Source organism: Chanodichthys erythropterus, chromosome 18 (genome assembly GCF_024489055.1).
Source record: "Chanodichthys erythropterus isolate Z2021 chromosome 18, ASM2448905v1, whole genome shotgun sequence".
Classification (NCBI taxonomy): domain Eukaryota; kingdom Metazoa; phylum Chordata; class Actinopteri; order Cypriniformes; family Xenocyprididae; genus Chanodichthys; species Chanodichthys erythropterus.
This window is the reverse complement of record NC_090238.1, coordinates 27,515,700-27,538,237: the sequence shown is the minus strand read 5'-3', so window position 1 is coordinate 27,538,237 and position 22,538 is coordinate 27,515,700. Positions and strand designations below refer to the sequence as shown.

General features: G+C 36.3%; 2 protein-coding genes across 11 annotated transcripts in view; one reads left to right on the top strand and one right to left on the bottom strand.

Annotated features, from left to right (window-relative positions):
• The first annotated feature begins 6,441 nt into the window (after nucleotides 1–6,441).
• Nucleotides 6,442–10,353, top strand: mrpl33 (mitochondrial ribosomal protein L33). Its single transcript, XM_067367044.1, has 4 exons — nucleotides 6,442–6,585; nucleotides 6,909–6,927; nucleotides 7,328–7,434; nucleotides 9,841–10,353. Exons 1-4 carry the CDS (start codon nucleotides 6,564–6,566, stop codon nucleotides 9,888–9,890), a joined length of 198 nt encoding a protein of 65 aa, XP_067223145.1. The 5' UTR covers nucleotides 6,442–6,563; the 3' UTR covers nucleotides 9,891–10,353.
• Nucleotides 10,354–10,479: 126 nt separating this feature from the next.
• Nucleotides 10,480–22,538, bottom strand: part of rbks (ribokinase) — a 36,190-nt gene continuing 24,131 nt past the window's right edge. For all 10 annotated transcript variants that reach the window (XM_067367040.1, XM_067367037.1, XM_067367042.1 and 7 more), the window contains one exon: nucleotides 10,480–10,976. In XM_067367040.1, coding sequence (XP_067223141.1) covers nucleotides 10,803–10,976 — 174 coding nt within the window. In that variant the 3' untranslated portion in view covers nucleotides 10,480–10,802. The remainder of the gene's footprint in view (nucleotides 10,977–22,538) is intronic.

Below are 22,538 nucleotides of genomic sequence, written 5' to 3'. Positions count from 1 at the left end.
TAACATCCTTGTAGATCACAGAAAAGCTGTCTTTAAAGGTTTATAAGTTTTAGTTAAAAATCAGTTTCCCTGTGGAGAAAACGAATGAAGTTTTTGACTTCTGGTCCTGGAACCCAACTGTTGGACTCTGTTGTTTTGTACAATCAGTCTTAATGTCGTGTGAAATGAAATGAAGACTATTAAACTCTTCAGTGCATTGCATGTAAATGATTCAAATGCCTTCAAATCTTTCTCTGTGGGAAGTGATGCTTTCACAAGGTCAGGCCCTATGAGACATGGAGAGCGGAAGCAATACAATCAGAAGTGTTCCAGTGACTAATCTACGCCTGGGTTAATAAAGGCACGGATGTGTTTGGGGTGCTACTTCCTGAGTAACCTTGGTATCAGTTGCTAGGTGATGGATGGAGTGGAGACAGAAGGTGTGAAATTTTACCTCAGAACAGAATTTAGCAAATGGTTTCTATTTTCTAAAAATGTTCTATTTTTTGTTCCAGATGACAATTTTGTTGTACTTTAACCATTTAGTTAATACTCGACAATTTAGACATAGACAGCTAACTGAGTTTAACATAACCTAAAAAAAAAATCGAAAAGAATAAAGGATATGGCAGTGATTAGAATCTGAAGTGACTCAATTTGAGACACTTTATTACCAGCATTCACTGTTTTTCCACCAAGCAGCTTTTCCAGAAGAATTTAGTTTCCGGCAGTGAGCGTATGAGTGTACTGATCTTGTTTTGCCCTCCCTGTTTCTTTCATTCATTCATCTTTTCTCTCTGCCTCCTCTTTCTCCTCATGGCAGATGTCAGCAGCCTCCTCTCCCCTCAGTGGGAACAGGAGGCAGCCCACTCCTACTCTCGCTTGCGTCACGGAAAGGAGAGAGGCTTCCGAAAGTGCAAGACAGATGGGAGAGGCATCCATTGATGAGAACTAAATCCACACAAACTGTGATTGAGGCATTTGGCACTCTTGTACTAATGCATTTGTGAGTGGTACTGTAATGTGAGAGTTGTGCGCGTAAGATGCAGATGAGTAATGCAAGAAAAACATTGATTTATTTTGTTAGATCCTGTGGGTATTTCTTATCGAGTAAAATTTTAGTTTTACTTAATATGATTGATCTTAGTCGCCAAGGTCTGTCCAGGATCTGAAGAACTAATTTCAGTTTATTTTCTAACCTGCAGCCTAGGAAAATACTTTCTTATCAGTGCTTATCAGCTGAAAGCAGTGCTTTCTGCTATAAAAACTCAAGTGTTTTTTCTTTCTTTTCGGTAGTATTCTGAAAATGATTTCCTGAAATGCTTTTGTTGTAATTCAGAAATGTGTTACATATGGAGGACTCAATGAGAGGGTACATCATCATCTGGTTCTCTGAATTGCCATTGCCATGGCAACCTGATGCACATCCGTATGACATCACAGCCCACTCGGTCAAACTAGCAGGGACAGAATGTGATTTGAGTACTCTGTTTGAGCACCTGCAGTCTGCAAGAGTCTGACCAATTATTATTATTTTTAGTCAGAAAAAAATAATTATTTTTTGATATGGCTCATATGATATAAGAGAGAATATGGAGCACACAGTTGATGAGGGGAAAAAACACCTAAATTTATTTCAGAGGCCCAAACAAAATATGCATTTTTTGTAATGTTTTGATGAAGATGATGACGAGATGAGATGGAGCAGATCTTTAGCAGCATAAACAGTTATTAAATTAAACAAAAGAATGCTATCCAACAAGAGAACAAACGAAACAAACTTAAAGTCCATGAAAACAAAACACAAACGCCAACAGGATGTGACATTTTGGTGCAGCTGCTGATATTTATATGGCCAAAAATGAAAATGAAATTAGCTTGTAATGTAAATCATTGAAATCTTAATAACAGACATAAAATGTGGGAGGTAAAACATGTAATGCAATATAATATAATGAAGATTGAGAGAATGTTTAGAGAACGTCAAAATGATGTATGGATAATCAATCAGTTTTTGCTTCAGTCTAGTAAGTGCAGTAACAGTATTATTCAAAGTTATTCTAACAGTGGACGTTATCGAGTGCACTCATTCAGTCCCACAATACACTGCAATAATGACTGTACAACCGATGGTCACTCAGCTGCTAGAGATACCCATAATGCACTGTGAGAATGAATTCCTACATCTGACCAGAAGATGATGCCTGTAGCTGAATCATCCATCCATTTTCCAAACTGCTGGTCCAATAGAGTGCCCCAGGGATGACGTGTTTTTGTAGGCCAACCCGGAAGTTAGCGGCACATGGGTTCCCTCAATCGAAAGCCTATTCATTTTTCCCATAGACTTTTGGAAAATCGCAAAAAATAAGCTCTGTGTTTAACAAAGGGTTATGACACTTACACGTTTTGTCTATCAAGATAATCTTTACAAGTGAACACAACATTTATAGATTTTGAAGCCTAAATAAAGTCGTCAGAAAAGGCTAACAGGCTATAAACGGACTACAGCACACCATGGTCGCGGATCAACATCGTCACCACCAAGCTTCCTCAAACTGTATTTAAAAAACAACTTTATTTAAAAACATGCTCTTTGATTATGATCTGCGCTGCGCTTTTTCATGAGAAATGCTGTCCAAATGTCCTGTTTATCATGATGACGTCTAAAGTCCCCGCCAAAGGAAGTAGTCCCTTTTAGCAATTTGTTAGCAACCGCCGTTTTTAAGACACAGTAAAGGTTTAAAACAATCACAAGTGGGTTATAACTGGTGTGTTTTATGTCATAGATCAAAACGTGAAAATATTTAGAGGCTTTGTTAACCACAGACCTTATTTCAGGCGATTTTGCAAAAACCCATTAAAAAAACCCATAGACTTTACGGCGATGGAACCGGAAGTCCTAAAATACTCGCTTCCGGATTTTGCCTACAAAAATGCGTCATCCCTGAGGCACTCTTTGTGGGTACAGTGTAATTTCATACAGCAGGGGTTCCCAAACACATTCCTGGAGCCTTCCCAACACTGTGTGTTTTCCATGTGTCCTTAATCAAACACACCTGATTAAGATCGTCAGCTCATTAGTCGAGACTCCAAGACCTGAAATGGGTGTGTCAGACAAAGGAGACATGCAAAATGTGCAGTGCTGGGGAGGCTCCAGGAATGTGTTTGGGAACCCCTGTCATACAGGTATAAAGCGCTTTTTAATTGATTATTAAATTGTTTAATTAAAGGGATAGTTCACCCAAAAATGAAAATTTGATGTTTATCTGCTTACCCCCAGAGCATCCAAGATGTAGGTGACTTTGTTTCTTCAGTAGAACACAAATGCTGATTTTTAACTCCAACCGTTGCAGTATGACAGATGTATAATGCATGGCAATGGTACTAAAATCTATGAGAGTTAAAAAAAAAAACATGCACAGACAAATCCAAACTAAACCCTGCGGCTCATGACGACACATTGATGTCCTAAGACATGAAACGATCGGTTTGTGCAAGAAACCGAACAGTATTTATATCATTTTTTACCTCTAATACACCATTATGTCCAACTACCTTGAGTGCGCACATGGCATCCGATGCGTGAGGTGTATAGTTGTAGTACAACAGTTGTTATACAAATGGAAGTAAACCACTAAAAAACATGGTTTTAAACTATGCCAAAGCGCGTTGGCATGGAGAACATGTTGGTTTGTGATTGGCTTCATTGCTCAACACTGCAAAACAAATTGTAAATAGAAACCTTTGATGCCCTCAAAAGTGCAAACATCAAATCCGTCTTGCTAATATGTTATTATTACGGAGAAAACTGTTCTTAGACCAGCAGTTATGGGCAGCTCTTCCCTCTAAAAGCAATCAGAAGCAGCAGTTTGAGTAACAAAATTCCACGCTAGTTTAAGTTTGTCGCTAAGATAAGCTGGGGAAGGCTTTAGAAATATACTAAAATGCCTTTTTATTTGTTATAAAAATTATAAACTGTCAGTTTAACAACAAAAATCATGTAGATTTTGTACAATAGCCTCTCCAGGTTTTTGATCATTTGCAACCTCAGAAATTTGCATATCAAATATGATACAGGATTAAACCTTAAATATTATCACTATGTGAAACTAAATTTGAACCTTCACACTCACAGGTTTAAAAAAGAGATAAGTGTCTTTCTGTCTATTTCGTAATTGTGGAATATTTGTCATTTCAAAACGATCTGTAGGCAGATCACACTTGACACCTTCTCTCTTGCACATGTGTCTATTGCAGCATGTAGTGATGACATGCTTCTTGTGTCAGTATCAGTAAGCATGGGTGGTTCCGTCAATAAAATCCTGGAAGATGTGAGCTAATTTAGCAGCCTGAATGAAATGCTTCTTCTGCCTCTGTCAGGTCTCTCCACTGAACCATCAAGTAGTGACGCAGGCAATTTCACACACATCCTGCCAGCTGGAAGCAGTGTGGCCCATCCAACAATTAATTTCCTGAACCCTGTGACGGTCTTCCTCTTGGCAGTATCGTTTCCCCTCTCCAAGTCATCTTTTCTAGAGAATCTGCACCCACATTGATCAATCTTGAATATGTGCTGCTGGTCAGCAATTCAAGCACACCCTCAATACCACATACACACTGTGTTGTTGTTTGAATGACATCCGCATTTAAATGCGAGACTGAATGCCCCAAATTATCGTTCTGATTGTGTACAGAAAATTTCAACTAAATTTTTATGAGTGCAATAATTCAGTACAGAATACAGGAGTTACTCCAAAATATTAATTTTCAAATAAAAAAAGTAATTTGGCAGACTTAAAGGGGAACAATTTTCAATCAGTCGAGAGATAAATGAACTAGTCTATATTTACTGTTTCTCCATGTTACCTGCATCGGGATAACTAAAGATCATACCTTTGCATTTTTGATACCATTTTATATATATATATATATATAAAAACACAGTACAGTCCAAAAGTTTGGAACCACTAAGATTTTTAATGTTTTTAAAAGAAGTTTCGTCTGCTCACCAAGGCTACATTTATTTAATTAAAAATACAGTAAAAACAGTAATATTGTGAAATATTTTTACAATTTAAACTATATATATGACAAAGTAATTTATTCCTGTGATGGCAAAGCTGAATTTTTAGCATCATTACTCCAGTCATCAGTGTCACATGATTCTTCAGAAATCATTCTAATATGCTGATCTGCTGCTCAAGAAACATTTAATGTGTACAATTGTACAAAATATTTGTGTACAATATTTTTTTTCAGTATTATTTGATGAATAGAAAGTTCAAAAGAACAGTGTTTATCTGAAATCTAATCTTTTGTAACATTATAAATGTCTTTACTGCCACTTTTGATTGATTTTCAAAAAAATAAAAATTCTTACTGACCCCAAACTTTTGAACGGTGGTGTATACTGCTACAGAAGCTTTGTATTTCAGATAAATGCTGTTCTTTTGAACTTTCTATTCATCAAGGAATCCTGAAAAAAAAGTACACAACTGTTTTCAACATTGAGAATAATCATAAACGTTTATTGAGCAGCAAATCACCATATTAGAATGATTTCTGAAGGATCATGTGACACTGAAGACTGGAGTAATGATGCTGAAAATTCAGCTTTGCATCACAGGAATAAATTACTTTATCAAATATATTTAAATAGTACACAGTTATTTTAAATTGTAAAAATATTTCACAATATTACTGTTTTTAATGTATTTTTAATTAAATAAATGTAGCCTTGGTGAGCAGACAAAACTTCTTTTAAAAACATTAAAAATCTTAGTGGTTCCAAACTTTTGGACTGTATATATATATATATATATATATATATATATATATATATATATATATACAGTCCAACAATAACTAATAAATATGACAAAAATTCACAACAAAACTAACTAAAACTACTAATAAAAAAGAAAATACAAAATAAAAACGAATTCAAATATATATATATATTTGAATTCGTTTTTATTTTGTATTTTCTTTTTTATTTCTTTTTAAAGAAAATACAAAATAAAAACGAATTCAAATATATATATATATATATATATATATATATATATATATATATATATATATATATATATATATTTGAATTCGTTTTTATTTTGTATTTTCTTTTTTATTAGTAGTTTTAGTTAGTTTTGTTGTGAATTTTTGTCATATTTATTAGTTATTGTTTTTTAATGTCTTAATAATTTTATATAATTTTAGTTAATCAAATCAAATTAAACAAAATGAAAATGGGTTGTTTTTGCATCTAGCTTTTATGCAAACTTTTTTATTTATTTATTTTTTTTAAATCTTAATATTTAGAAAGGGTTTTCATATCCACATCCAAAACCCATAAGCGAAATCTTTTTTTTTATTTTTATTTTTTTATTAAATGCTGGAAAGAAAAAAGTAACATATGCCAGAGTCCGCGAAATCGGTTTGGTTCCAGTGGTTCCATTCCGACAAAGACGTGCAGTCGCACATGACACCGGAAGCACTGTAGCTTTAGCCGGAAACTTTAAGTGACATGAGCTCAATGTGACATTTAGGAGCCGTTATTTATTAACTGTTATAGACGAATAAGAATGTTTCTCACTACTGTGAACCGTGAGTACATCTATAATCATGTAATATCTGCAAGACCTCATTGTCAGCATAATTGTGGTCAAAATTTGTAGACTGCAGAAGAGATGCGTTGAGTAGCGGCTAATACTGTAACTAGCTAACGTTAGTAGTTTCATGTATAACGTTACATGTATAATATGCGCATTTATGTGTCACAGTTCAAATATATACCATAAATATTTGTTTTTAGATGTTATTTGGCGATTATGTGTTTACAAACAAACATATACACACATCATATGATGCATACTGTTAGTTGCTAAAGCTAATCATTTTTGGTTTCTTTTATTTCTTTCTCAATCTAGTTGCCAAGAGCAAATCTAAGTGAGTATTCCCTCATCTTCATTGTAATCTGTTTACAAACTGTGTGAGCACTTTGTGCTTTATTCTTATGCAGTATACACTGCTGTCATGCTATTCTATGTGTGGAAAAAAATCTATTTTATATCATCTTTTCTCTTTTAATGTTAGATAATACAAATCTGTCATATATTTACCTTATTTTTAAACGGAGGATATACTGGATGATACATTTCATTGTCAAGTACTGCTATATGTTCTGTTGTTGAACGTTTAACAAATAAAATTGTGAACTTTTATTTAGTCTGGTGAAATGCTTGATTTAAAATGAGTTGTGAGATGTTGCTTGGTTTAATGTCTTGTTGTTATATGACAAATTGAAGTCAGTGCTTTGTACTACCTGTGGCCTTAAATCTTTTTTCAGGACATTGCTGGTTCAGATGGTGAGTGCGGCTGGCACGGGTTACTGTTTTAACACAAAGAGGGGCCGATTGAGGGATAAGTTGGTTTTGCGAAAGCATGACCCAATAGGTGAGGTGAACAATCTATTTTAATTTCGTAGATCCTGTTTTAATTTGAGAAACACAAACTAAGTGGCTCAAAATGAAATATTGTGTGTTATGTCATCGATAGTATATTGGTAGAACCTGATTTGAATTTCAAGGACCTCCAAAAATGATCATTTTGAAAAGGACCCTGTTGCAAAGTATAAAGGCAGCTCTAAACCAGTCATAAGGTTTAGTTTTTTTAAATTGAGATTTCAAAAAACTTCATCTGACAGCTGAATAAATAAGCTAGGATAGGACAATATTTGGCCGATAGATTTATTTGAAAATTTGGAATCTGAGGGTGCAAAAAAATCTAAATTTTGAGAAAATCACCTTTAAAGTTGTCCAAATGGAGACCTTAGTGATGCATATCCACTCAAAAAATAAGTTTTTGATATATTTACGGTAGGAAATTTACTAAATATCTTCATGGAACAATTGTTGGCTATTGCTACAAATACACCCGTGCGACTTATGACAGGTTTTGTGGCCCAGGGTCACGTATTCATATAAAAACACCCATTTATACTGTGCAAGAAAAATATTATGTTTTTTTTTTTTTTTTAATATATATATATATATATATATATATATATATATATGAATGGCTTTTATATTGTCATTGTGCTAAAGCCAAATAATTTCTCATATATTCTGGAAAATTCGGTTTGTATTAAAAATATTCAGTTTGTATTAATTTGACAGTTTACTTTTTCTACCCACTATTAATGTTAGACATATAGACCTTATGTATCTACGATAAGTGAATCCACATTACCAGCTAATTACTCTTTTACTGCATTGCCATAGAAATATATAGAGCTACTGCAAAAACGCTCAAACACAATATTCTCTGGTGCATAAGGTCTATAAGAAATGTTTTTTTATTGAATTGAATTCAAATGTGTTTATATACAATTTTTTTTTTATATATAATAAATATCATTCCACAGCTGTTTTACAGAGGATATTGCCCTAAATATTCCCAGTGAACAAGATAAACTCACTACTGAAAGATAAAACAGATATGCAAACTACTGCAAGAAAAGAATGACCAACACTTTACATTAAGGTTTCATTAGTTGTTAACACTAGGCATGTACGTTATTTAAATTAAATTGAACAATATGTTTACAGCATTTGTTAATCTTACTTCAGTAAAAACTCATGGAATAGTTTAGGCATGTTAATAAATATGACGATGTTAATGTATTTGGTCTTGGCAGATTAGATCTGCTACGCACGCTGTTGCTGCTACAGAGCAACTATGGACTTGCTACTGCTAATAGATACAGACACACTGCTGTGAGCATGTAAGATATGCTGCTGTTGCATGAATAGACATACATAAATCCCGTATCAGATCTAGGCAGGTGGAGCTGGGGGAGGTGGAGGGTTTCAGAGGAATTCTGATATCGCGCTGCAGGACTAGAGTACATCAAACACTGTGTACCAGACTATTTAAATATCGAGCAAGCAATCTCATTGGCTACTGAATTGCATGCAAGTACCTGAGCATCGTGAACAGCGAGGTTGCTGTGTCTGGTACAGTGTTTTCTCTGCTGGTGCATCTGTACTCTCCGCTCCTCTTTGTGTCCGTATTCAACATGTCCCATCTCCGGCCTTTGTTAGCATCCTGTTTACATACTTTGTAATATTTCCACACAAATGACATTTTGGGAAATTATTGCAATGCGGCCCGGAACAGAAATCAGGCAAAAAAAAAAACATGGTTGTTTGCTGATCTTGTGTTTGAGCAAAAAAAGTTACCATTTATCGCCAGTCGACTGGTGCATCTCGGCGTGAAACAGAAGTTGTGATTGTCTTTTCTTCCTATTTTGCGTATATCTGAGTGATCAGGACTTGACTTTGTCCATGGGGAATTGATTAGATGGTTTTGGTTTGCTATTGGTCGATCTAATGTGAATGACAGGTTGCCCCGCCCTCGTGCCAGTAAACACATTATCAGAGAAGACGTCACTGCAAGTTATTTTAAAGATTACAAGGGCACATAAAAAAATATTAATAATAAATATGTGCACAGATAAATAATTTATAATAAATACTGCAATATTACATAATAATAAGGATTGTCAACTTGATTTCATTGTGATTTTGATAAGTTTAGCATGTACTAATACATTTTTCAAATCAAAAGTTTAATCTGTTAACGTCAAATCTGTTAACATTAGTTCTCTGTGAACTAAAATGAACAGGCTAGTTCAGCAATTGTATTTTTATTAATGTTATTACAAGAATGAATAAAACTCAAATATATATATATATATATATATTAGTAAATAATTGTGATCTCACAATGTCATTTTCAGCACTTATATATTTCAGTTAATGTTTTTTTTTTTTTTTCTCTTTTCATTGCTCTCCACAGTGAACAAACATGTTCTGTTCTTTGAGAAGAGGAAGATTCGCTCTCTTTAAAAATGGGAGAAACTTTTGATACAGACACTGAGAAAAAGGACTTTTAAATAAAGTGTGATTAGCCACAGTGTGGTGATCAACATCCAACATACGAAAGTGTCACTAAACAACTATGGAGGAAGATTGACATCAAATTAAAGACCCGGCATCACTGCAGCTTTGGATAGCTGGTGTAATGAGACCAGAAAGGAGATGCACATCCTGTCAGGATAATATGTGTTTTTAAGACCATTACAATAAGTGTATTATGTTGGATTTGTTCAGTTCTTTTGTTTCTTTTTTCTATCAAGGCAAAATTTTGACCTACTGCAAACAATGAACCACCTACTCAATGACAGATTGCTTTAGGCTGAAGTGGATTTGTTGGGATAATTAGCTAGCAAAATTTATTTTGTAGAAAAAATGAGATCTGTGTACATAATTGTTACCACAAAAATAACACCAATTAAAATATACAAAACCAGCTGTGCTGTTTGTACTTTATGTATATTGACATGGTTTGTAATTTTCAACCAAAATCTTTATCATGCAACTTTCAACCACAGTAAGGAACACCATCACATTATATTAATTCTGAATTTACTCATAAATTCAACATTATTTAAATTCCTTAACTTTCTACTATTTTTACTAATGCCCTTTGAGAATTGCCTACTCTTGCTTTGAACAAAACTGACCAGTATATAAATCTCTTAATAGTGAATTCTGGAAAGTGCTCTACAAATAAATGTGAATTTTCAGAGACATTTAAACATGTTATGTATCATATAATGATATAATCATTAAGAAATGAATGATGCTAGGAAATTACATTATCAAGAACTCTCCAGTACTTGGTATTGTTTATTATACAAACAGTAATTCTGTGGACACTGTGCACAGATTAACAGTGATGAAACCTTGGCTTCACCTTCAGAATAGTTCAGTTGGCAGATCCTTCCGAAATGGAAAAGATGTCTGCGTGCCGACAGTTTGTACAGACACTGCTGCGACGAGGTTGGCTCTCCTGGCCATCTCTTCCAGCGGCATTGTGGGATAATGGGCCATGTAGAAAGCCAGAGCACCAATGAAGCTGTCGCCTGCTCCCTGTTAAGAATTTTTTTTTTTCAGTTCAGTTTGTGCCATTAAAGCTCATAATGCAGAAGAACACTGATTTTTCTTTACATTACCACTTAGAAAAACAAATATGACAGCAGGGGGTGCCATCATACTTTTCACTGCTAGTAAGTCCAAAGGTTGAAACTTTTTACACACACACACACGCACAAAAAAGAAATCTGGGGAACAAATGGCATCATAATGTGCATGTCCTAAATAATTATTAACCCCTCAATTGATCCTGAAAATATTTAATGATGATGACATGACTTTAATTCCCTATTTGAGTTCTGGTGAGTCATTTGTGTTTGCCATTGTGCAAGGCATGGTGAGTAAGTCTGTAGTTGCTGACTTGGGCACAGGGGTCAGTGAGAAACAACACGCATGCTTTAAGCTTTTCGTGACCCCTTTGTCAGTGGTGTAGTGTAGCCTCATGCCTCAAAGTCTTGCGAAGGTCTTCTGTTTTGAGTTGCGCGCTTGCTGAGACATGCAGTATGACATTTTGTGTGCAAAGTTCTGCAACTTTGTTTTCCCTCCCACTTAGTAATTTCACTATAATAGACATTTATTTTTGGGTGAATCTTTTATAGCCTGTCAACATGTCCACGTCATATCTAACCTCAAACTCAAAAGCACCATGTTTTAAAGGGATACTCCACCGTTTTTTCATATTAAAGTATGTTATTCCCTTAACTAAGACGAGTTGATACATACCTCTCTCATCTCAGTGCGTGCACTAAATCGCTCTGTCTTGCGGCGAAACTTTGTTAGCACTTAGCTTAGCCCAGTTCATTCAATAGAGAATACGAACCGACGTCACGCCTCGTTGCATGCCGGGGCGGCGCCACCATTTTGACAGGATCGCCCTCTATTACTCGTACTGAAATTAATACGGATTCTTGCTTACCTTTTGTTTTGTTTCTGCCATTAAGTGGAACATTAACATTTTAATGGTATCGTTTGCAGGGAATATAAGCTATTTTATCGCGTCGCATGATCATTTTATTTATTTATTTATTTTTCACTTAAGTTTTGTAGAATTTCGTTTACAGTGTTGATCTGTTTACCATGTCGGACGCTCGACGCTCACCACTGCTTCAGCCATCGTATGAATATCCAAAGAAATCTATGTGATCAACACGCTGAGAAAAGTCGATTCATTTATTTGTTGGAAACATTTAAATTGTGCTTAAACGAGAATACTGAGTAGGCCTACAACTGTTGTCATTGTAATCCCCCTTTTCCACGATCACAGGAGAATCAGAGATTATGGGTCAAATTCAGCGGACAGACGGACACGAACACACTGTATTTTTATATTTATTTTAACAAATGACAACCACACAAAGCAATTTCCTACCTTTATAAAACCGTTATGAAGAAAATATATAAAATGCTTGCATTTTAAGTGATACTGAAAGTTTGTATTTTGGTCTAATCCGTTTATATGCATTTGCTTTATTTGTAAATAGAATTTGGTCTCTTTAATTTCAGTCTAAGTGCATTAAGCGTTTTCTTGAGATGACATGAGAGGAAACTGTTTAAGATATAAACGTGTTGCGTTCATATTTTGGGCTCATTTGCGTATCTCCACACAGTATGCTTTAATAAATATGTACAGAATTGTTTGTTTGTCACATGAAGCATTTTTCTTGTTAAGCATTTGAATGTCCCCGTCAAGTTCTGCTAATTCACGAGCGCAGTGAGAGTCAGACTTGCAAAGGTTATGTTAATTATTAAAACAAACAAAATCAAAACGTTCAAAAACACTTAGCAATGTCATTATTTTATTGAGTGATAAGCAGTGGGTTTAATCAGTGCCATTAATAATAGATTTGCCATCCGGCGTCTTCTCGTCATCTCGACCTACTTCCTTGGTGTTTTTACAAGTAGAAAAGGCGAAAAAAAGTTTTTCACTGTCTTGTTTTCTCTCAGAACGATGATCTGAGTTAGTATCACGATTATCGATGCAGCATTAATGACATACAATGGTGACATTTTTCACAATCATGACAGAAAAAAAATTACTGCACTAAACTCAATAACGGAAAGGCTGCGCGATCCTGTTAAGATGGCGGATAAACAAAGAAGTTACCCAGAACTCAATGCGGCGTGACGTCAGATTCGTATTCTCTATAGGGGCCAAGCAGAGAAGCTACCAAACACCTCCACGTTTTCCCTATTTAAATACAGTTACTCGAGTAGTGTAACTCGACCTAGGACGGTGACACAAAACAAAACGTTGCGCTTTTCTAAGCGTGTAAAATGGATAACTATATTGTATACCATAGCAAGTGCTCGGGAGCACTTTGACTTGGCGCAGTAATATCTTCACTCGTGAAAAGTCCTCTCACCGGCCCCCGCTCCCTCTCCTGTAAAAGTCACGTTGGTTCTATTGACGGAAATGAGGGGGCCGGTGAGAGGACTTTTCACGAGTGCTCCCGAGCACTTGCTATGGTATACAATATAGTTATCCATTTTACACGCTTAGAAAAGCGCAACGTTTTGTTTTGTGTCACCGTCCTAGGTCGAGTTACACTACTCGAGTAACTGTATTTAAATAGGGAAAACGTGGAGGTGTTTGGTAGCTTCTCTGCTTGGCCCCTATAGAGCTTGGCAAACTACGTCACTGCGCGTTGCATTCTGGGTAGTCGCCGCCATATTTTATGTCACGCTCAGGAGCGTACTATGGGTGTCATTCATGAAACACGAGCAGAACGAATTTTTGTTTAAATCGTGTGTAAAGTGGTTCTGGCGTAAATTTTCGGATTCATTAAAATGTTCGTATTTTCCAAATGTTAGTTGGTACGAAAGAAATTTACACCTGCTCCCAGCCACGCGTAAATAGTGCGTTTAACATCCGAACGTTTTGCTCATTAATAAGGCTTCATTTTAATTCACCTTAATAAGGTACATATTTACAGCATTTTGAAAAAATATTATATACAGTAATTACATACGTTTTTTCTTTTTACTTTTATTGTGAGAGGCAGTAATAGCGTCTGCAAACGGAGCACTTTAATCAAATAATGGATAGATTTCAATATGGTTGGGCAAACTAATGGCCCCTTATTTGTTATGGAAATTGTTTCCTATAAGATGTCCAAAATCCTTCGTTTGGTGTCATAATATGATGCCCATATATAGTTGTCAGTCGGATTTAATGGGCGGGATTTATGGTAATTGAGAATGAGCGTGCACGCGTGTCCCATTTACGACTGATTTGAATTCATTAACACACACACACATTTCACTATCACTTCTGACGTTAACGAAGTATTTGTGAATCAGTAGAAGAGTTTTCGGGAAAGTCTCTTTACGCGCAAATCACTCGCATATTTACTCGTATATTTACAAATGTTTCATGAATGAGACCCAATGACAATAAATACAAATCACCAGATTTATTTACGTTAATTTTTTAAAGAGCTGCTTGTACTTGCTGAAAATAAATGGACTAATATTTGAATCTCTTGTGTTCATTCGATCGCTCAGTCGTGTGGCCAGGACACGATATACACACGCATAGAAATCATACTGACGCCTTCTATCGGACCACACACAGGACAAAAGAGATTTCTCTATTTCAGTTTTTAATAACTAAGTGGCACCGATATATCTGCCAGATAAAATAGATTGATCTCAGCCAGCATATCATCATATCGCCCTGATTTCTTCATGTTAAAGCATTAAGGGATAACATAACAGCATGATCCTCTGTAATGCAGCTCTGAAATGAATTATATTGTGGAATCGCTACACCAAGTAAGTTTTACTGGACCAAAATGGAATACATGATTTCTTACTGAGACAAGCTGAACAATGAATCAGAGGTGTTGCTTTATCAACACGGAGAGTGATCGCATAGGCCTATATCACAAACGCGTTTTCGTACATTCATGGCGTGAGCACGTAGCTACATATTCAAACGGATCAGAAGTTATTAATCTGTGACAAAGCCAAATTTTGGTCAAAATTATTTTGAGTTTCACTTTCACCATTGTGTTTCTAAGCCGGAAGGCAGAAAATGAGGGACATTATAACATGCTTAACATGAAAAAGCTTAACGTGGCTTAATTTACTAATGCTAATGCTTTATTAGTTTGGTGTTTACTACAGAAAAGCAGATACGCCCAGAATATGAACGCACATTTAACACAGGCATTTTCCTCCCATAAAGAAAACCCTTAATGGACAGTGACTTAACGTGTAATAAGACGGGTTCTGTTCATATTCTAGGCTCACATCTGTTTTGCTGTAACTGTTACTTACAGTTTCTATGGGAGGAAAACGTTTAACGTGAAATTAAACGCGTTGCGTTCAAATTCTGGGCTATTAGTATGATGTTTACTTACATTACGCCACGTTAAGCTTTTTAGAATGTCCCGAAAATGGGACAAAATGGCGCTCCATTTCACATTCATTTTCCACGCTGGTCAGTATATGCATATAGTTCATACCACAGCCAGCGTTCACCATTCTAATATGTTTTTAACTGTATAATATAAATTTTAACATCTTCCTCCACTACTTCCCAGTCTCTACTGTACTGTACGTAACCTAATGTCCCAGAATGCAATGCACTGCTGATGTCACGTTCCCAGACTCTATTAAATGAACTGGGCTAAGCTAAGTGCTAACAAAGTTTCACCGCAAGACAGAGCGATTTAGTGCACGCACTGAGATGAGAGAGGTATGTATCAACTCGTCTTAGTTAAGGGAATAACATAGTTTAATATGAAAAAACAGTGGAGTATGCATTTAACACATTAACGCTAATGACAAGTAACAAAACAAAAAGGATGAGCAGTCCGTTTCATACGTACTAATATGTTTGTTAACTGGAAACTCAACAGCTACACTACCAGTCAAAAGTTTGGAATAAATATGATATTTTAATGTTGAAAGAAATCTCTTATGCTCACCAAATCTGCATTTGTTTGATTAAAAACAGTGAAAATTTAAAATAACTGTGTTCTACTTTAACTCTTTCTCTGCCAGTATTTTTTTTTTCTTTAAAAACCTGTTCGGCCAGAATTTTCAATCATTTTCACAAAATGTTCATGGTCCACAGAATATCTTGTTTTTTTTTTGTTTTTTGTTTTTTTTTATGAAAATCTGAACATGTAATATATCAAAATAAAGAACAGTGAATCTTCTTTTAAACAACAACAACAACAAAAACCATTTTATTCTAGCTTCAGGCATTCCTTTTTTATCAACTCTTGAATGTGGGTAAATTTCTTTCTTTTATTTATTTTTTTTTAAAAAGCAACATACTAAACAAAAAGCTGAGAAAATCATGTTTTTGTCAAAGACTACATCTAGATGGGGTTCAGAACGTAACGATGATAAAAACATTGATGGAGTAGATCGAGTCCATCAACACCCCCAAAGCTTCACAGTCCTGTAGCTCTTCCTGAGTTGACATTTCACTCAGTAATGTTTTGATTTTTGCTGTTTAATGTTTGATGATTGAGTTATTTTACTTGTGCGTAAGCAGTGCTAAAAAGTATTTTTTTCCTGTGGTGGCTTAATTTTCAGCAAGCATTAGTCCAATCTTTACTGTCAAATGATCCTTCAGAAATCACTACATGTTGATGCTAATATGCTTTGGTAAGCATAAGAGACTTCTTTCAAAAACATGAATATATATATATATATAGGAAACACAATATGCAAAGAAAACATTATTTATTTTTAAAGGATCATTCTTTTTCTGAGTTATTGGCATCACACACTAAGCCCCACTTTTCCATCTCGACTTTTATCTGCACTATGAATTTGATAAGGACACTGGCATGTTTCACCATGCCTGCAGGGGGTAGACTGGGATCTACGGGGGAGGGGTAAAGGCGGGTGTTGAATTTATGATGGGAAAGCACAGAGGAATGTAATGATGTGCTCAGATTTAACCGCAGATCGACCTGTCACTGGTTCTCACAAGTCTACTAGATTAGTCATCTCAATGGCCTGCCTCTTAACCATCGATCTCTATTACACACCTCTGACTGTCCATTTGGTCTCCTCCATATAGCCACAAAGCCAAAGGCCACAGTTGTCTAAACTCCCCTACTGACTGATGACTAAATGAAGTGATCTATATAGACAGGAATCCATTACAAAATGATCACAGTCCACCTTTACCCAGTAAAGTACTACTCATGCATATCGTCTGTTTGGTTAAATGGAAAACCATTTGCAGTTAGACATACACTATGGTGTGGTCAAAAAATTCTCCTGAAATTTAGGTAATGTCTCCACCTTGTTCAGTCAAAGGCTAAACCTTCCATCTGCATCTCTTGCTCTAATAAGTTTCTTGCAGCAAGGAATGTGACAAACAGAAATAAAGACAATTGTGATTTTATTACTGGATTTCACTAAGTGGCTGTATTGTTGGTCATTTAGTGCATTCAAGTCCTCCTGGGAAGTTATTTACGAGTTGGGAAGTTGTGTTTACAGCGTTCAAGTCATAGTCATCGGAGCAAGATGGCGGTGTACCTATCTAGTGCAAAAGGTAAATAAATAAAGCAAGGTTTTTAAACTCTACTACTTCAAGAAAATGAAGAACAAAGAATAGGCATCAGGTGTGTTAAGTAATTTATGAAGCCACTGTAAACTTATTGTTATATAATATATTGTTATATTATAACATTATTATATTCTGTGCAGGCAAATAGCGTATTTTGCTGTAAATAATAAAGCCTGACAATGTCATTGGTAAATACCTGCAAATATTGTGGCATGTCATGTTTCTCACTGACATGCCGTAAAGCTGGGGCTGAAAGAAAATCCTGAGCTTCCCACTCGTATTTACAACTTTGGTGGCATTCATGTGCATTCAACTTCCGACATTCTGACAGTCCTTGAAGCATTTTACATAAAAAAAATTTAAAATCCACATTTGAGGTATGAGTATAAAATTAATGTTAAAGGTGCCATTGAACGTTTTTTTACAAGATGTAATATAAGTCTAAAGTGTCCCCTGAATGTGTCTGTGAAGTTTCAGCTCAAAATACCCCATAGATTTTTTTTTAATAATTTTTTTAACTGCCTATTTTGGGGCATAATTAGAAATGCGCAGATTCAGGCTGCGGCCCCTTTAAATTGTGCGCTCTCCGCCCCCGGAGCTTGCGCTTGCCTTGAACAGTGCATAAACAAAGTTCACACAGCTAATATAACCCTCAAAATGGATCTTTACAAAGTGTTCGTCATGCAACATGTCTAATCTTGTAAGTACAGTATTTATTTGGATGTTTACATTTGATTCTGAATGAATTTGAGGCTGTGCTCCGTGGCTAATGGCTAATGCTACACTGTTGGAGAGATTTATAAAGAATGAAGTTGTTTATGAATTATACAGACTGCAAGTGTTTAAAAATGAAAATAGTGACGGCTCTTGTCTCTGTGAATACAGTAAAAAACGATGGTAACTTTAACCACATTCAACAGTACATTAGCAACATTCTAACAAAACATTTAGAAAGACAATTTAGAAATATCACTAAAAATATCATGATATCATGGATCATGTCAGTTATTATCGCTCCATCTGCCATTTTTCGCTATTGTCCTTGCTTGCTTACCTAGTCTGTTGATTCAGCTGTGCACAGATCCAGACGTTAATAATGGCTGCCCTTGCCTAATGCCTTTCATAATGTTGGGAACATGGGCTGGCATATGCAAATATTGGGGGCGTACACCCCGACTGTTACGTAACAGTCGGTGTTATGTTGAGATTCGCCTGTTCGTCTGAGGTCTTTTAAACAAATGAGATTTATATAAGAAGGAGGAAACAATGGTGTTTGAGACTCACTGTATGTCATTTCCATGTACTGAACTCTTGTTATTCAACTATGCCGAGGTAAATTCAATTTTCAATTTGATGGCACCTTTAATGAACAAAAGGTGAAAGTTGAAAGGTGAAAGGTGAAATGTTAACCACAGACTAAAAGTCTGCCATTCTTAAAACCTATAACCCATTGTGAATTGGGTTTTACTTGGGTTGGCCTACAAATTATCATCATGAATGATCAGTTCCATTTCCAAAAAAAGATGCCATTTTATTGACAAAGAATTTTGCATATTTTAACTTTCTCTCTACTTTGAAACAGCCACATTGTATCACCAACTGCTAGTGAAAGTGTAATACCTCCAGTCGCTACAAATCATAGTCAGTGTGAATGCCCCATGTTAAAAAAATGTGGTGTTTCTTGACAAACAACAACAAATCTGATTTGACACCATGTGTTTACCATGCTGAATTGGGCAAAAACATTATAGTTTCCAATTCTGCATTAAAAACAACCATCCATCACTTTTTAAAAGTCAGCTTTTGTCTTTACAGGCTGCATGGTTAGCCTTCAAATGACTTCTGACAGCATTTGTCTGAAGCTTGATGTATTTGTAGTGACAACTGCTGTGCTTTCCAGCGGCTTCCAAACAGACTCAGACACATTCTGGTACAGGTTAGATAGAGCTGTCTGTCAATCATATGACAAAATTATTAGATGTGGTCAGTCAAAGACCAAAGTTCGTTTTACAATACAGCTCTACAAACTGTACAAACTTTAAAGATGCAGGACAAGTAGTGTTCCCCAAAAAAGTACAATTTATCCAGGATTTCTGTTGTAAAAGTTATTCATGTCACGAAACAAACAATAGTTTATTGAAATTTTGTTTACAACCAATTTTACTTCTGTAATCTGACATATTTCCAAATGAAAAGATATTTAGAAAAAAAAATGTAGCCTTGATTTTATCCATTGCGAATTAAGTAGATTATGAAAAAAGGGTCCTGTCAGAATAGAACCACATGGTTAAAGGGGAGGGGTATGAAAAAGAAGAGGCAAAGACAAACAATTTTTCTTTGGAATAATGTGCAGATGAATTAAGGACAATAAATCCAGGAACACGTGTTAAGGAAATGGACAAGATTCATTTTGAATGCAAGTTGAAGTCTGCCAATGTGATATTAAACTAATATCTACAGTAATTTCGTGCTATGATTCGCATGATTATCACCTCTGGAGTAAAAGCTTGGGAAAACTGGATGGTCATCACTGTTGGTACAACATTTTATCACAACAATGTACATCTGCAAGTCCTCAAGCTAAAAAATATGTTAAAGGCTCCAAAAGCAATGGCTGGAGAGGATGACTCACGGGTGACGTGAGCAAGATGGCATTCAAACGTCCAAAGCCAAAGAGGTTACTGAGTGAATGACCAGTGGGTGGGTTGCATAAAATCACAACATAAAGATTGCCTAACAAAAACTGTTATTCTGTTGCCGTTTAGAAACCATCAGAATTTCCAAAAGGTTGGTGTATCATTAAGAGTTCCTACTGATGTTCCAAGAGACGTACAGTCCAAGGTTTAGCGTTTGTTGACGGTCAAATCTCTAATCTTTTAGAAACACACTTGGGGGTCCGAGTGGTCATCTTGTGTCACCAAAGCACATGTTGCTAGGGGATGGTTTCCCTCAAAAGAATGGCTGCTGTCCAATGCGGCTCAGTGTGGGTTCCTCTTTGTGGGTTTCATTTACAGTGATGACATCAATGTCGGGTGGAGGCATGCATTGCTTTCCGGTAAAAACTCACCACCGTCTACAGTAAAGATCCCTGTGGTGGGTCCTCTATGTCTCTTTTCATGGAGGTGAAGTTTGGCTGATTGTGATTGTCTGAAGCAACTACAAGCCGTGTTGTCTGGCTTGAAGGCAAGGTTCTGAAATTGGGTTGACATCTAAATGCAAGAGCACCGGCCACCCACAGTCCATCTGAACTGAGTGTGCTGTAGGTATGGGTCTTTGTGAACACACACGTAGGCTACAGATAGGATCACTTTCTCATGAAAGGGTCGGTCAGTGTTGGATTTATAAAAGCCTTTCGTAAGATTTATGGAAGAAAGGGAATGATCTTAGAATTGGTGTGTAGACACACAGAGGGAAACTGTGTACTTGCCCTTCCAGATTTGCAGTAGTGTTTAACCGTGCTTTTCATGTAGTGCCATACCACACGGCTTTTGATGTGATGTGAAGCTGTAAAACTGCCAAAAGATCCTTTTAACATGAGACTGCTTAGTGTCCAAGAGAAAGGATTCCTTGATCAAGTGTACACAACGGTACGGTCCATTTGAGATGTGCGTAATGTCCCCTTAAGGGTGACAGATGCTAGGTAGCTAGCGAAACACTCACTGATACTCTTTCAGTGCCAACAGCCCAACCAACTCAACAGCTGAGTTAACAGTCCTACCAACTCTCTACGCAACCCCTGGGAACAACATAAAGATGGGAATTTCTCAGTTGCTGTTGATGGGCGGTCTTTTATGGCATTGGCATAACCAATCCACTAGCTGTTGTGAATGCGTAACTCCTCCCCACCTCCAGTTCATGCTTAAGAACTGACAAGCCATACTATCTGCAATCCAACAAATGTTTGCTTAAAACTTTTTTGTGGCATTCCTCGGTGAATGCAAAGGAGCACATCGCAACCACACCAATTGTTGTCCATGTTATTCACTATATTCACGTCCACATGGTGCTTCTATTCTTATTTCTGCAGACTTAATGACAATTGGCTGATGAGACGCTGCAGTAAGTGACAGAATCTGTAAGACATATTTAAACAATTACATGTTTTATTTCTAATAAGTAAATGTAACAGAACCAACAGTAAGGAGTGATTTCAGCAACAACAGATAAATGTGACATTCTGTTATTGAGGTGTTTCCCAGTTTGGGCAGCTGGCTTAAAATAGACTATATTCTTATATTCTTACTACAATCAAACTAAAATATTCTCATTTCTGTCCATAAACGATGGTTGCTAAGTATGAACTGCAGTGCAAACTGAGCCACATAAACAAAAAGACTTCATTTAATTCATGCAATACCAGAGCTGAGACCATTCCATGCCTGTTCTCTGAATAACCGGGGTTGTTTAGTATGGAATACTGCGATTTGGTGACACTGCAGAAAACCCTGGATTTAATCCAAGGAGCACAGATCAACGCTGGGCTTCGTGACTCACACCACTTTGCTCAGAGAGAAGCCCGGTAAACACTTTAACCTCCTATTGAATGTTTTTTAATGACTAAAGATAGTCCTCACAAATAAATATAGTTGCTACATACTCTTAAAAGATGACGACAGTTCTTTTTTTGGTCTAAACAGGAAAAAAAAACACATTTTTTTAAAAGTGATATGCCATCATTCTTTGAGAATAAACTGATGGAAACATGCCTTGCTTCTGTCTAGCCATTGAGATAAAATCTGGCACTTGGCCCCATTCCCTCCTCCTTTTTAACAAGTAGGGGAAAAACAGAGTTACTGGAAGAGGGATCAGGGCATCCAAAAGAGTTAAACAACTCAGGATTTATGGGTCATCAAAGTGCGCGGGAACAGGCCGACCGCCACGTGGAGACCACAGCCAGGCGGACTCCCGCTGAGTGGATCACATAAGCACTGAGTCACCTAGAGAGAGAGCAGGGGAGCCAGGGGCAGCCTACTCTGATGAGACTGGACGTCACATACTGTGCATTATTTATCAGAGTG

What these genes read in the sequence shown, in the direction of transcription:
- mrpl33 (XM_067367044.1), top strand. Translation starts at nt 6,564, where the DNA reads ATGTTTCTCACTACTGTGAACC. An exon ending in GCGAAAGCATGACCCAATAG is followed by an intron (nt 7,435 to 9,840) that starts GTGAGGTGAACA and finishes TGCTCTCCACAG; the next exon opens with TGAACAAACATGTTCTGTTC.